Consider the following 14815-nt stretch of genomic DNA (forward strand, 5'->3'; position numbering starts at 1 on the left):
ATTTCAATGGTGAAGTCCTCTGGAAATCTTCAATAATTGTTGTTGATTGCAGATGTGTCTAGTAGTTCCCATTGATTTAGCTTGTAAAGCGGGGAGAATGGCGCTAGGCTTACCGCACCGTGACGTCACTGCTGGAAGATGGCAGGGGGGAGGGGTTACTAGATTTGGACAAAACTGGCCGCTCCCAGACTCAGCGATCACAACGAAAATTATTGTTTTGTATTTTTTTTACTGCTTAACAATAAATTCATTAAATCACAGCAAATGTATTAGTTTTAGGTATAAATAATGATCCATTGATTATTCCTGCTGACCGGACTTTTAAAGATGCTCTAAATCAGGCATCCCCAAACTCTGTCCTCAAGGCCCCCTGTCCTGCAGGTTTTAGAGGTTTCTCTGCTTCAGCACAGCTGGTTATAATGATTGCAGTAGACCAAAAGCCTGTTAATCAGCTTTCAATTAAAATCAGCTGTATTGGAGCAAGGAAATCCTTAAAACCTGCAGGACAGCGGGCCTTGAGGACCGAGTTTGGGGATGCCTGCTCTAAATGATCTAAACTGCCTGTGTTTGGTTTGTGGCTTTCACTGTCAGTTTAACCTATTAGTGACTGAATTTCATTATAGTTTGTTGGATTTTTTTTCTCAAGATACTGTCCAAATTATTCCAAAGTTTCCTAAGTGGATAATTGTAACGTTGCAAACCTTTCATAATCAGCATGCTGCGTTTTATCATCTTAGATTTGCTCAGCAGGCAGGAACCTGACTCACTGTGTTTATGTCACATGTGACTCTATTAGCTACAAAATCCTTTTATGCAAACCACAAGGAAATAATTATGTTATTATAATATTTAAACAATATTGAACAGTTCTCCATTATGCAAAGAACACAAGATCAAAATAGATCAAAGATCAAAATAACTCTCTAAAATACTATAGTTACATTAAAATGCACAAATAGATATTAAATCTGTGCGGCGGCACCATCCTCTAACTTTGAACTAGCAGGTTGCCCTGGTTACACGCTACGTTGGGTTAGGGTTGTGGGTGCTGGGGACATGCTGGGGAATGGTTTTCCAAAAAAATCCGAATTGCGTTTCTGTGCCATATTTCCTCCACGTTTCTGTCATTAGACTATGTGCATTTACTCATCTGCTGCCATGGGCGGATACCGCTGCAACCACTAGGCTGCTTGACGTTGCCATGACAACATAACTGCTATGAACCTCTGTTGATTAGGTCTAATTAACTTAAAATCCAAAGTGCAAAATACTTTGCACAAATATATAAATTGTGCAAAGTATTTTTAATGCATGTTTTAAAAATCTCCCTCTTTCCACTAGGGGGTGCTGCAGCAACTCCAGCACTCTAAATTGCCGCGGCCATGCAGCAACCTCAGAAAGAGAACCGTCCGACTGTATCACTGGTAGAACCATGTATTTGTCTGACATGGGTTTCCTGTGGACTCACCTGTATCCATCAATAAAACTGGCGTTGATGTAATCGGAGCCCTCCACGCCTCTGATAGGCTGCATGCAGACACGGCTCGATTCAAACGGCGTAATGTTTGCCAGACGGTTCTTAAAGACATTACATGGCAGGTTAGCGCTGATGCATGTCTGGGTGGAGGTTTTCAGGCCTCCGTTCAGGGTCAGTTTCTGCAGAGACAGGAAGAGGTACAGGTCTGGTTAGCATTTCTTGTAGCCACAGTGGAGAGGAAAAACTCCCTTTGAACAGGAAGAAACTTCAGCAGAAACAGAACCAGGCTCAGTGTGAGCGGCCATCTGCTGAGGAGCCGCCTGTGGAGCTCGAAAAAATCAAAATCTAGATAAGTAATATTTTCTTTAAATAAGTGCATTTTTCTTGGCTTGAGGAGGTAAAAGAGAAATTTTACCAGTGTGGAGCTGGTTGACAGTTGCCTTTTGTATCTATGCTTCTTTTTCTATGTCTGCTCACACTGAGCCTGGTTCTGCTGGAGGTTTCTTCCTGTTCAAAGGGAGTTTTTCCTCTCCACTGTCTTAGTGTGAGGGATTGCTGAAGAGTCAATGAGTGAAAAAAGGCACCGACCTTGAACTCCTGTTCCATGGCGGTGACGTTCTCTCCTGGAGCCATCTGGGTGAGTCTCTGGATGTGGCTATAGAGGCTGCGGGCAGGAACTTCTGTTTTCCCACAGGCTGCAGCTTCTAGCAGGGCTTCATGTATAAAGATGTACTGATCCTCGGTTTGCACCATGTAGTTCCTCTGAGCTCTCATGCACGTCACATGACCATAAATGTCCACAGACTTTTCGTATTTCATCCTCTCCAGCATGGCATCTATGGCAATGAAGCAGCCGGTGCGGCCCACCCCCGCACTGTTAACATGTGCAAAAACAACAAAATAAATATTTAGTTTGTAGTTAAAATAATAAACATTTAACTTGCTAACAAATTTTTTACTGACAATCTAAATATTTAGTTTGGAATTTTGTTTTTTATAAATGAATGAATGACAGAGAGAAAAATTTAGCTGGAAAAATTTGCATTTTTTGTCATAAAACACGCTAAATAACCATAAATATTGCTCCATCTTTTTGAATGCTTAACTTCACAAACGGCGCCCCATACATTTGAACTCACTGCATATAGTTCAGGCAAGTTGTTGTACATGAAATTTTAGTGGCAACACAATTTAAAGAGCTGCAGATGAGAAAGAAAGAAAAGCACATTGCAGTGGTGCAGAGGCAACAACAAATATTTAAGAATTATTAAAATAAGGCAATTACATTCAGAAAAAGATCAAATGATTAATATAAAAATGGAAGGGAAGTTGGAGTGGAAGCAGCACAGCAGAAGGCCATCTAACAACACATGCATGTTCAATCTCCATTTAAAGCAGCTGAGGGTTTAAACCCTTTAATGGTTTCCTGTGAGTTTATTCCAGATTACTGGAATAAAACAGATAAAAGTAGTTTCTCCATATTTGGTTCTACTATTATCTTTTCTCCTGCCTCGCAGCACCATTACTTTCTGATCTGAGCTCATACAGAAAAAAGTGAAATGTTTTCTATAGAGCAGCTACAGTATCCTGGTGAAACTGATAAGCCAACAGGGCAAATGTGTTATGATCGTTCTGTTTAAGTTTTTATTTTTTGGGTTTTCCAGTTTGTTTTGTTTAGTCCTCTGTTATCTAGATTTAGATAATTTTTCTATTCTTAGTTTTGATCTTCCTAGTTTTCTCTTTTCTTCAGCATTTTTGGTATTATTTATTCCTTAGTCTACTTTTAGTTCTAGCTATTTTTCTCTTATCTTTAGGTTAGGTTTTCCATGGCTTCAGTTATCTTCAGTCCCTTCTTTTCTCTTCTATTTTTTTCCTGGTCATTTGTTGGAGTTATTATGATTTCTGTTGTTTTTATCATTTTATTGATTTATATCTTTTATATTGCTTTTATCATTTATATGTTCTATATGTTACTCTCATCATTGGAAATAGTGTATGAAGGCCATAAGACGGTCAAATGTTTTGCAAGAATGCTTTCCTGTTTTTCATTTGAGAAGCAGAGAAGTGAAAGGTCATAACCCCAACACCTTGTGTAAAGCGTATGCTGTAACCAGGCAAGTTCCCTATCTTAAAAGTTCATGCTATGTCTAAGAGATTGCGTAATCGAAAGTAACGCCTGCTGTTGTAATGTGTTGACTGCTCAATAAAAAGCCTGGCAAGTGTTGAGCCAAGTGGAGATGCAGAGATTGATTCTTCAACTCTGGACTCCTCTTTGCAAAGCACTTCAGGAAAAATCTTACACTGTCTTTGTTTCATTTTTTATAAGTTAAAGTTGGGGAAACTTAACAACCCTAACATCATTCCTTATTTTCCATTGGTTAGTTTTATTCCCCTTTAGCCTTTTTTTCTCCCTGGTTACTCTCTGCTGCCCCCTAGTGTCCTTTGCTCCCCCCTTAGCTCCCTCTAGTTACTTCTGTTCACACCTGCTCCCTATTAGCTAATTATTTCTCCCATTGTTTCTGTCTCCCATATATACACCTCCTGTTAACTTCCTCATTGCTGCATCCTCGTCATTCTTTAGGTTATTACTCCCTAGTATCTCCTAGTTTTGTGGTTCTTCAATTTTCTTGTCGATCGTTTCTGGACTGTATTTTTACTTCTTCATTAAATTTAGCAAGTATTCATCTCTGCCCCTTCTACTCTGCATTAGGGTCCACAGTCACATCCACCACACCTGACAAATGGAGCAGGAGGTGAAATGTACAATAAGAGCAACTTGGTGAAAAGCTAAAGCAGGATTTTAAATGTCCCTGTCAAAGAAAGAGCTTGTTTACCTGCAGTGAACCACCACCGGTCCAGCGTCGGGTGGATTACACGCCCGGACTCTCTGAAGGAAGCCCAGAAACGGGGTGGGATGCTCAGGCACTCCATGGTCAGGCCAGGCTAGAAACTGAAGCTGGTGGACCTCTCGTTTCTCACATGAACCCTTCTGTTTGAGTACAGAGAACCGCAGACGTAGCATTTTCCAGAGACTTTGCATGTATTTCAACATTTACTAAAATCTAATGTAGTTTACAGAAATCTACAACTTTCTCTTGGAAGAAGCAGGATAAGGATTTGCTGTAATTTGTTCAATTTGTAAAGAACACCTCGTAGAGATTTCATCTTTCTGCAAACAAGTGCATCAATGCTCATTAAGCCTTAAAGATGTTTGGGGTTAGACTCCTACCAAGGACAATAGGAGGGATCAGGAGGTTACGCAGAGGAAAAGATTTCTCCATCTTTTGCTTTGAATGATTTATGGTGAAGGAGTCTAATATTTGTTTAAACATGTTAAAGATTAAGTAGGCTAAAATAAAAAAAACAAAATGACGATAATGACCAGATGATGGTGCTTGAATTGGGAGTTTTACAACATCAATAACTTCCTGCAGTTCATTTGAAACAGGCAGATTATTCCTGAGAGCCTCTGGATGGAAATGCTGCTTTAAAGCTTTGCAATATCTCAGTGATCCAAAGAAACCTTCTTTTTCTGGCTAAGCAGAAGCAACAAACAGCACAAAATGGAAATGACATGAGAGCTGTTGAAAACAAAATTTTGTTTTGTATACACTCTGTATGTGCAAAGTGCCAATAAAGTCTAAGATCCTTTCATCTCTTTATTTTCATTAGAGCACTGTTGAAAGTACACCCACGCACACACATAAGCTTTGTTTGCATGACTTTTGGGGACATTCCATTGACCTACAGTCATTTTATATAACCTAACCCAGAGCCTTACAGTAACCCCAATCTAAACTGATTCACAGCCTAGACCTAATTCTAATCCCTAACCTTAACCTAAACCAGGTATGCCCAAAGTCGGTCCTCCAGGGTCACCATCCTGCAGGTTTTAGAGGCGAGACTTTGGGCAGGTCTGACCTAAACTGGATTCACATCCTAGTCCTGCACCAAATCCCAACCCAGTGAAGACAACTTTACCATTTGGGGACCAGCTGAATGCCCCCATCTGCACCTGTAATCGCCATGATACACTGCCCCCAATTGTAGCTCAAACAAACCCCCACACACACCAGAAGGCAGTAAAGTGGTCCAACAGGAAATCCATGACATGCTCCCACCTTGTTAAGGTTGAACCTCCGTGTGACATAGGTCGCCAGCTCCAGAGAATCCAGTATGGTCACCTGGACTGTTCCATGTGTCTCAGTACCACGACTGGGCCAGTACTGGTCACACTTCACCTGCAGACAAGGACAGCAGCAGAATAAACTATCGTTAGACTTTAAGCAGCAGGCCATGGGTTTAGGAAAGGCCATGGATATTTTTGTTCTTTAGATTTTAGCAGCTTTTTTCCCCAAACAACAGATGTCATTTAGACATTGTTTTTAGGCTAAATCTGGTCAGTCAGTCTGGATTTAGTCCAGAAATAGTTGTTAAAAATTGTGCTGTGTTTGGTCAGTCTGATTTTGTCCCACTTTAGTCCATTAATAGACGTTGAAAAGACAAACCCTGTTTTCCATGTCTTTGCAACAATCTGAAACTTACGGCTTTTCACCTTTCAACTAAATGTCGACGTTGTTTGGATGTAAATCATGTCGTTTTTTCAATGTCTTTGCAACCAATAAATTGACTCTGTCTACAATCGTCACGGATAGCAAAGCTGTTCCCACTGTATGGAAGAGAAACACAGGAAATGAGATTAAACTCCTACCAAGTTCCAATCAAAGGCTTTCTAGACGGCTTTAAAACGATTGATTGGTTAATTCAGCTGTTTAACTGAGCTGTGAGATGGAAAAATTTGATCACATCCTGGGATGCTTTAGATAAGACACAAGTTCAACATTCTGCCAAACAACCAAAACTATCATCCTAACCTCTCTAAACCCACTACTACATGGTAACATCTCTAATGCTTTATCCCCAACCTCGGCCTTGGACTGTCCATCTACACCAGGAGATGCTGGTTCTGGCTCCTTTTTCTGAGGCAGCGGCTTAATAACTATAGATATATGTTTTGGCATTCTACATCACGAAGGTCCTACACTCCCATAAAGACGTTCCGAGAATGAGAAACGCCATGGGAAAGGTTAAGATGGGGAAAGAGTAAAAATACTCATTGTTAACCGGGACAACAACTTTTAACGCCGTCTCCAAGAAGTAGGGTTGGGAATTGATACGATTTTCACAACTCTGATTCCCTTATCTACTCTGTGAAACAATTCGATTCTCTTATCGATTCTGTTTAATGAAAAAGAATTACTGTACAATTATAGGAAATAAATTCATCTCCCTCTGATTTAAATAAACAAGCATCACCTTTCACCTTTACCTTTCTCTCGCTCCCTGAACTGCGGAGCAACTTCATAGCATGTTTCGTTACGTCCATTGCAATAGCTAGAATCATGTAAGAATTCCAGCTACCAGTAGTTCTAATTAAACATGCTGGCAATGAAGGGCTGGATTATCGAGAAAGGCACACTCCCTTAATAACCCCAAAGAGAGGTAGGAAACGGGTTTATTTCCAGAAATGGCATCTGATTTACTAGGAACCACATTAAGCTCAGCCAGTGATATAAAACTAGCTACTTCCCACCAGTTTCCTTCCATGCTGGTCGTAACTTTAGTTTCTGTCTGGAAGCATTAAAAACGCAGCATTTTTTAAAATGTATGCCATGTTGTGTTCGAAAGTGTTTCTACATGTTGGATGTATTTCCTCCTGCGGATGTTATTGGCACTTTGCAATGAGTGCAAAGCGCCTTGTTGCCATCTTTCTGTTCTTTAAATTGAAGCTAAACTTTCGATCGCTTTGAACGCTTTTGTTTTGCTTTTCTAGACTTACGCCTGGTCAAATCACTAGCTTACTGAATGCCGTGTGCGTAACTTGCCAAAAAAACGTCATGTAAATCATGCTGCCCAGCGCTAGGCTCCTGTGCTGCCTGGAACCGTTAAGAGAATCGTTCTGCTGCCAAATGGTGCCATGGAATTGGAACACATGGAACCGGTTCTGAACAGGAACCAGTTTTCGATTCCCATCCCTACCAAGAAGGGACAGAGCAGACTAGACTTCTAGAGGAAGCTTAGGTCCTTCAGGTGCTGCAGACCTTCTATCAGTCTAATCTATTCCTCCATCATCATCATCTTCAGAGCTTAAGACTGAAAAAAGCTCAACCAGCTGATAAAGAAGGTCAGCTCTGTTCTAGGAACTCCTCTAGAACCTCTGGAGGTGAAGAAGATGATGGACAGCAGTGAGCATCCCCTCCACCAGACTGTTAGACACCAACAGAGGGTCTTCAGTCAGAGGCTGATCCAGATTTGCTGTTTCTGATGCGATTCTTTGACCAACACCACATTTATGCTTCCAGTCGATTGCGCCTTTCAGAAAAATTACTCTGCAGTCCACCTGCTCAGTGTATCAACAACTTTAGGTGTACCTTCTGCATCCAAATGTTACTCAATGTCTAAGATTAAACTTAATTTCAGAAACATAATGTTTTCATTTTCAAAACCAATATATAGAAAAGTGAAGGATTAGCGGTTAGAAAAGATTAGCTAAGTGTTGGGTAGTGTCTTTGGCCTCTTTCTCTCTGAAAATAGCGGGTCGACCCGTTAACATTCTGCATCTGGCTCCCTTCCCACTGGCAATAAAAAGCTGGTCTAACCCCTCGCTGGCAGCTGCGTGGTCTCTGACCCCCCCGCAGCTGTGTGTCTGGTGATTCCATCATAATGGGTTAGTATTCATGAGGTCGGCAGTGCGACAGATATCAGGAAAGTAAACAATGGACAGCAAAATGTAAGGAAGCCAGGGCATAGTCAGTGTTCTTTACTGTTTCTCTCTATTATTACTATTATTATCTGTCTGAATCGCTCTCACAGTTGTTTCTGCTTGTTAGATCAGAAGTGACTGGGGTGGTGTATTGGCGTCCGTATGTTGCATTCAATGGTATCACTTAATTTAGCAGGTCGACCCAGCTCTGGTGTTCCCACAGCATGCCGATCAGAGCCGAGGAGGAGGAGCAGGTGTGGAGTTGTTTTACCCAGGTAGACACCAATAGTCAGCTGTTCCCACTGCCACTAAAAGCTGATTCAATCCCCCATGAGTAATTTCTAGGGATTGGGAGAACATAACCGCTTTCTCAATTAGTAAAAATCCCATCAGACTGTCAGACTATATGTGAGAAGGATGAGTACGGTAAAGGAAAAAAGCCAAACTCCTGCTCATCGTCTTATAACCATTCATACTATATATAAAACTCAACCAAGAGAAGCTCACCCTTGACTTCTCCTCTAGACGGGTCATCATAACAATAGTGCAGGTCCTCTGTTCCCAAACCATCCTCCAGAAATCACAAACGGTCTCTGGCAGAGGGCCCTGAGTGGCAATATAAGCGTTCTGTTTTCTGTAGCCGTCGATGTAGTTGGCATTGATGTAGCTGCTTCCTGGAACTCCTACAGGGGAATATAGGAAGGACACAGCGATAAGAAGAAACAACATCCAACTATTTTTCTGTTTTGTTTTATTTTAATGCTTGTTCTAAGCACTGCTTTGCACTGTTACAAAAGTGAATATAAAATAACTAAAAATCACTTGATTTGAAAACAGTCCATAAAAACTACTGGTGGAGGCAAGAGGAGCAAAATCTGATGGAAATGCCTCATATGAGTTCACCATCAACCAACAGGACAATAATCTGAAGAGACAGACCACATCTATCCTCCATAACTGCTGATACGATGGTCTGACTGGTGATTATTATGATTATAGAAGAGTCTGTAGAGAATCTGGACAGCCCTCCTTCCAGCAACCTGATTTGTCCACAGATTGTACAATTCATGTAGGGATTCTGGCTCATCCAGTCCAGATTTTTATTTTAATCTAACCATTTTGACCATGCTGAAAGATTACTTTCACTTGAGGCGTATCAGGCTCCTCTCCTGTGGAACCAACTACCAGTTTTAGTCCGTGAGGCAGACACCCTGTCTACTTTTAAGGCTAGGCTTAAAACTTTCCTTTTTGATAAAGCTTCTAGTTAGAGTGGCTCAGGTTATCCTGAGCTATCTCTATAGTTCTGCTGCTATAGGCTTAGACTGCTGGAGGACATAGGGACCCCTTTTTCATCATTCTGCTTCATTCTATCTCTATTCTCCCACTCTTGTTTTTTTCAGTTTGACTTTTCAGTGTAAAAAAAGCATCATATCAAAAATTCAGACTTTCAGAATTCAAACTCAATATTTTCAGCAACTGAGATTCAACTGGCTCTATTTCACTGTCTTAAATTCGGCGTCTTAATTCAGTGTAAAAAGGGAAGGGTTACTTCAGGTCACAGACATTAGCAATGGATTGTGGCGTCCAACACCCAGACAATCCTGTTACAATACTTGCTTGCAATTGCAACTTGTTGCAATACGCCTCCGTGATTCTGGTTTTAATTCACCTTGAGCTCAAAAAACGTCCCATCACGTGACTAAGAAATTGTAACGGGATTGGCTGGGTGTTGGACGCCAAAATCCATTGCTAATGTCTGTGACCTGAAGTAACCCCTCCCTTTTTACACTGAATTTAGATACAGATTTTAACACAGTGAAATTGAGCCAGTTGAATCTCAGTTGCTGAAAATATTGAGTTTGAATTTTGAAAGGCTGAATTTTTTGTATGGTGCTTTTTTTAATACTGAAAACTAAAACTGAAAAAAACAGGTATTGAAAATTAACTGTGAAATAGTAATGTGAATTTTTAGCTTAAAGTGAAAATAACATACAATTTCAACTATATAGATATAGTGACAATGTATTTTTTTTTTTATATTTTAACACAGAAATATTAAGTACAAACAAACAACGTTTATATTTCAGTGATATTTTTAATTTAATTCCCAGCGGCACAGATTTACTTCCATAGCCTCGATTTTAGGATTCATTTATTGTTTTCATCACAGGTCAGTTTAGATCCAATGTGGTTTTAGGTCCTGTTTGCTAAGAGGTTTGAATAAATGTTAGCTCTGCAGGTTTCATATACTTCATCATTTCTCAGACTTTAATAACTTAGTTTCTTCTATATTTTCTCATTTTCTCCACACAATAAAATCCTATAAATCTCTGAAAAACATTTCAATCCAAACCATGTTCCTTACCTTCCATCTTTGCGAGGATGACCCTGGAGTGGTCATAAGCGATCACGTTTGCATAACGATTCTTGGTCTTGTTAATATCCAGGTTGGAGTGCTCCCAGGTGAGCTGCTGCCCAGGATCGATGGTCTGCAGCACAGGAGGAGCTGGATTTATTAACACGTCTAAACAAATCAACAGATTCTTTCAGCCGTCGATCCAGATTATCCACATAATGAAATGGGTCTTGACTAAATGCAGAGGAGGAGCCTCGTTTTCTTTTTCAAATGACTGTGCTCTATTTCATAATGGGTATGTTACTAAATAAATCATAATAAGATTAAAAGGCAATTCTCCATCTGGCTATACTAGTTTTCTTTTTCCATCGAACAGTCAGTGATTATACATTTACCAGACAAAGCAGCCCCTTTGGATGTTATCATCCCATTAAATGCTTGTTATCAGCGGTTATCAGTCCCATTGAATGCCTTCAGATTGTGTCTACCAGTAGCTCAGTTGGTTATTATCACAGAGTGAATCATAATTGTGACCATAAGCTAATTCCTTTCCTTGCAGAATTAATTAATGTATTCATGTGTAATCTGGATATGATTTCAGTAGTTCTTTAAAAAAGAGTTGATCGGCATGTTGCTCCTATTGAACAACCCCTCTCAAAAAAATCTCATATTCTGTCAATTAAATTGTTTTTAAACACCACATCAAATCCATGTGACTGAAACATGTGAAATTCACTGGAAGTTTAGCTTTAAAACACAGTTTTTTAAGAAGGTAGGATGTAAATAAAGTAGATAAAATATATAAAGTGGGGAGCATTGCGCTGTGCTCTGAGAAGGTTGCAAGTACCCGGTTCGATCCCCACATCCTGCACTCTGGGTCCCTGAGCAAGACCCTTAACCCCACACTGCCCCAGGTGCCGCACAATGGCAGCCCACTGCTCCCCAAGGGGAGGGGTTAAATGCAGAGAGGAAATTTTTCCAGTGTGAGATCAATAAAGTTCAGTTATTATCAATTATTATTAAAGTACATAAATAAAAAGTGAAACTGAAGGTTTTAGACATGGGGCGGCTGTTATCAATGATTAGCTGCATATTATCAGCCATAAGAAATCTACTAGAAGGCAGAGGGACGCAGCAGGTTTGGGAAGTTGAGGCTCGATGTTTGCTTTCAGAAACCGTTTGACTAAAGGTAATCCAGGCTTCATCCACCTTCAGCACCTTTATTTGGGGCATTATATTACGGTTAACAGTGTTGGGCACGTTACTTTGAAAAAGTAATTAGTTATAGTTACTAGTTACTTCTCCCAAAAAGTAACTGAGTTACTAACTGAGTTACTACACAATAAAAGTAACTAGTTACTAATAAAAGTAACTATTGCGTTACTTTTGCATTTCTCGCCCCCGTAACCCTCCCCACCCAGCCCCCACCTTCTCGCCGTGTGTTTCAAAGCCAGCTGAATAGAGTGAACGACAAAGACAAGAACCTGCAGAGAGTTTAGCATTTATTGCAACTCAACGTAAATGACATCAGGGGGGAACGCCATGTGAGGGACCTATAAACCCGTCAGATAGCGTTCCCCCTGCTTAACATGGGGGGGACGCTATCTGATGCGGTGGAAATATCATCAGGCTGCATTACCTCTACTCATGGGGGGGAGTTTTTGAAAAGGGTGTTCAGATCTGGTGAGTGAATGAAATTAATAACTGGGGATGTTTAATTCTGAAATCTTGTGTCTTTGAGTTGTTAGAGATACTGCAAGAGCCATCCATCCATCCATCATTTGATCGTTCACGCTCTCCGTAGTTCTCCTGTGGCACGAGCACAGGGCGACTGTTGCGCCCCTTTAGCGAGCATGCGCGTTTCCTGTCGCTTGCGCGGTGAATCCTGCCGCCTGCGCTGTGCGGAGATGCAGGGGAAACCGTATGTGATCGGGAAACGCAGCTCGACGTAACACCGATATTTCCATGTGGAAAACGTTGTTTTGCTGCTGGAGTCCTCCTCACTCTCCATCTCTCTGTGTGTGCTGTACGTTAACACCTGCCAGCAGAAACACCCACCTACCCAACTGACAGATGGAATCTCACTATACATCAGCCATTCTCATCCTCCCCTCTCTCATGACAAGGCGCGCACGAGTCCTATCATAAAAAAAGGTTCATTGTGCGACCTGAGTAACGCTCAGTCACGAGGTGTCATCAATGGTAACTGCGTTATAGTTACAGTCAAAGTAATTAGTTAGATTACTCGTTACTAAAAAAGGTAATGGCGTTACTGTCAACGCCGTTACTCCCATCACTGATGGTTAATCCCGTGAGTTCATCAGCAGCAAAGAAGGATTTTAAGGCAGAATTTCCAAAACTGAATAAAAAGCAAAGTCAATCACTTAAGCAGTAAGAATGATAAACATAACTGGCAATTCCCAAACTCTCCAAACAATCTACTGTCTATCTGTGCAAAGATGAGGGAACTGACCTCAAACTGATGTATATTTAGATTTTCAGGCAAAACTTTGTCAGGCAAAGCAAAACAGAAAATCAGCTAAAGACATGCATAATGGAAATCCTTTAATATTTTTCAGCGTTTGGAGATTTTCTTTGCAAAAATGGCAATTTAGTAGTTTTGTTACAGTAATGTCAAGAAAGGAAGAGTCACCATAAATTGAGAAGAAAAGACGGACATGGTCAACTATTAATAGAAACCTGCTCCCTAAAACTTCTGTGCCAAAGACCAAAGTTGGCTTTCTTTCCTAAATTTGTTATTTTTTTATGTATTAATTCACAAAAGAAATGATTTGATTGCCTTACATGAAAGTTGTTAAATATCCCCAGAATGTTTTATTTGTGATAACTGATGGTGATACCAGATAATTCAACACACTCATGTCTGCTGGCGTGCATAAAGGAGAGGTGGTGTGCTGCTTTCACACTGTAACATCATTAACAGTACCAAGGTTATGCACCTGGAATTCTTGTGAAAACAGTAGACAGTCGTTGGCCCTGAGTCTGTCTACATGCTGTGCCAAGTCACAGATCGGTATAGGCGGATGTTCTTTCATCCCTGAAAAGACACATAGAGATCAACAGTTTAAAACAGTTAAAATCAAGAACATGAGGTAAGATCTATTCTTAGAATCTATTCAAACTCTATCCAACTGACAGCAGCTCTCCTCCAAACTCCCACATCTGGACTGAATACTGAGCCTGTTTAAATGCCTGTCGAAGGTTTCATGTGGTCTGATCCACTTACTGAAGTGGTCACCTGGTATCATGGTAGCAAGGCTTCGGACGTCAAGCCTCGACATGCGCTTTCGGGGAAACGCCCCCTCCACTACTCGACACAAGCCTCGGCTCATCTCATTACATCACTGCTCCTGACGCTGTGGATTGTCCTTGTGAAGAACTACCCGATCTCTGAATGTTTGTTTAACTGTTTAAATAAACCTCATTTATCTGCTATCTGTTCTGCTGTGGTTCTGCACGTAGGTTAGGAGACTGGAAACCAACATGACAAACAGTTCTGTGGGCTAAGGGATAAAAAGTGTCCACACATAAATACTCTGCTTAGATAGAACCAAGGATGCTGTTCTATTTTGGCATATTCTTTCATGAATATGCCAAAATATGTAAACCTCTGTGTTTGAGCCAAGGTGTTGATACCTGAGGTCTGACATTTCAACCTTCTCATCTCCAGAGGGTCAGCCATGCAGGCCATCAGGGGATCTTTCATCTCTAGCAGCTGTTCTTTCTTGGCTGAAGATGTGCTTTTCCTGGGGAACAGAAATGACCACTGTAAAAACCAAATCCTAATTCTGAGCCTGTTCAGTTTCCATAATGGGTTACCATGGAGACAGAACCACAAAGTCTCCATCTGGAGCTGCAGTGTTCTGTTGGAACCATAATAGAGGTCCCAGAAACAGAGAGACATCTATCATAGAGCTGCCATTCTAGACATTGTCCTCTATGAGCGGGTTCTCTCTAAATCTTAAGCTACTAATGAGAAACTTTTATCGGGTTTTATGGGCGAGGTCACAAATGATTCAGAAAATATATTAAAAACTAGAAATCAAAAGATTGTGAGAAGCAATCAATGTAAAAAGAGATAGAGATTTATGATAACAGATAAAAGCACTAACCTTTCCTGTTTACTGCACCCACAGACAACGGTCATGGAAGAAACATGGAGGAAAAAACAAAAACATCTTAAATGTTGCAAATCATT

At 40.7% G+C, this 14815-nt stretch overlaps 1 protein-coding gene across 1 annotated transcript in view; it reads right to left on the minus strand.

The window, feature by feature from the left end:
- Window positions 1-14815, minus strand: part of LOC107098440 (receptor-type tyrosine-protein phosphatase F-like) — an 87487-nt gene that overhangs the window by 12013 nt on the left and 60659 nt on the right. Inside the window, exons 16-23 of the mRNA XM_015396138.1 lie at window positions 14254-14363; window positions 13557-13654; window positions 10606-10729; window positions 8748-8923; window positions 5599-5718; window positions 4312-4466; window positions 2066-2351; window positions 1469-1656 (exon numbers count right to left, since the gene is read on the minus strand). Of these exons, the coding sequence (XP_015251624.1) occupies window positions 1469-1656; window positions 2066-2351; window positions 4312-4466; window positions 5599-5718; window positions 8748-8923; window positions 10606-10729; window positions 13557-13654; window positions 14254-14363 (1257 nt within the window). The remainder of the gene's footprint in view (window positions 1-1468; window positions 1657-2065; window positions 2352-4311; window positions 4467-5598; window positions 5719-8747; window positions 8924-10605; window positions 10730-13556; window positions 13655-14253; window positions 14364-14815) is intronic.

The sequence above is a fragment of the Cyprinodon variegatus genome, unplaced genomic scaffold (genome assembly GCF_000732505.1).
Source record: "Cyprinodon variegatus isolate N-32 unplaced genomic scaffold, C_variegatus-1.0 Scaffold777, whole genome shotgun sequence".
In the NCBI taxonomy this organism is placed as follows: Eukaryota; Metazoa; Chordata; class Actinopteri; order Cyprinodontiformes; family Cyprinodontidae; genus Cyprinodon; species Cyprinodon variegatus.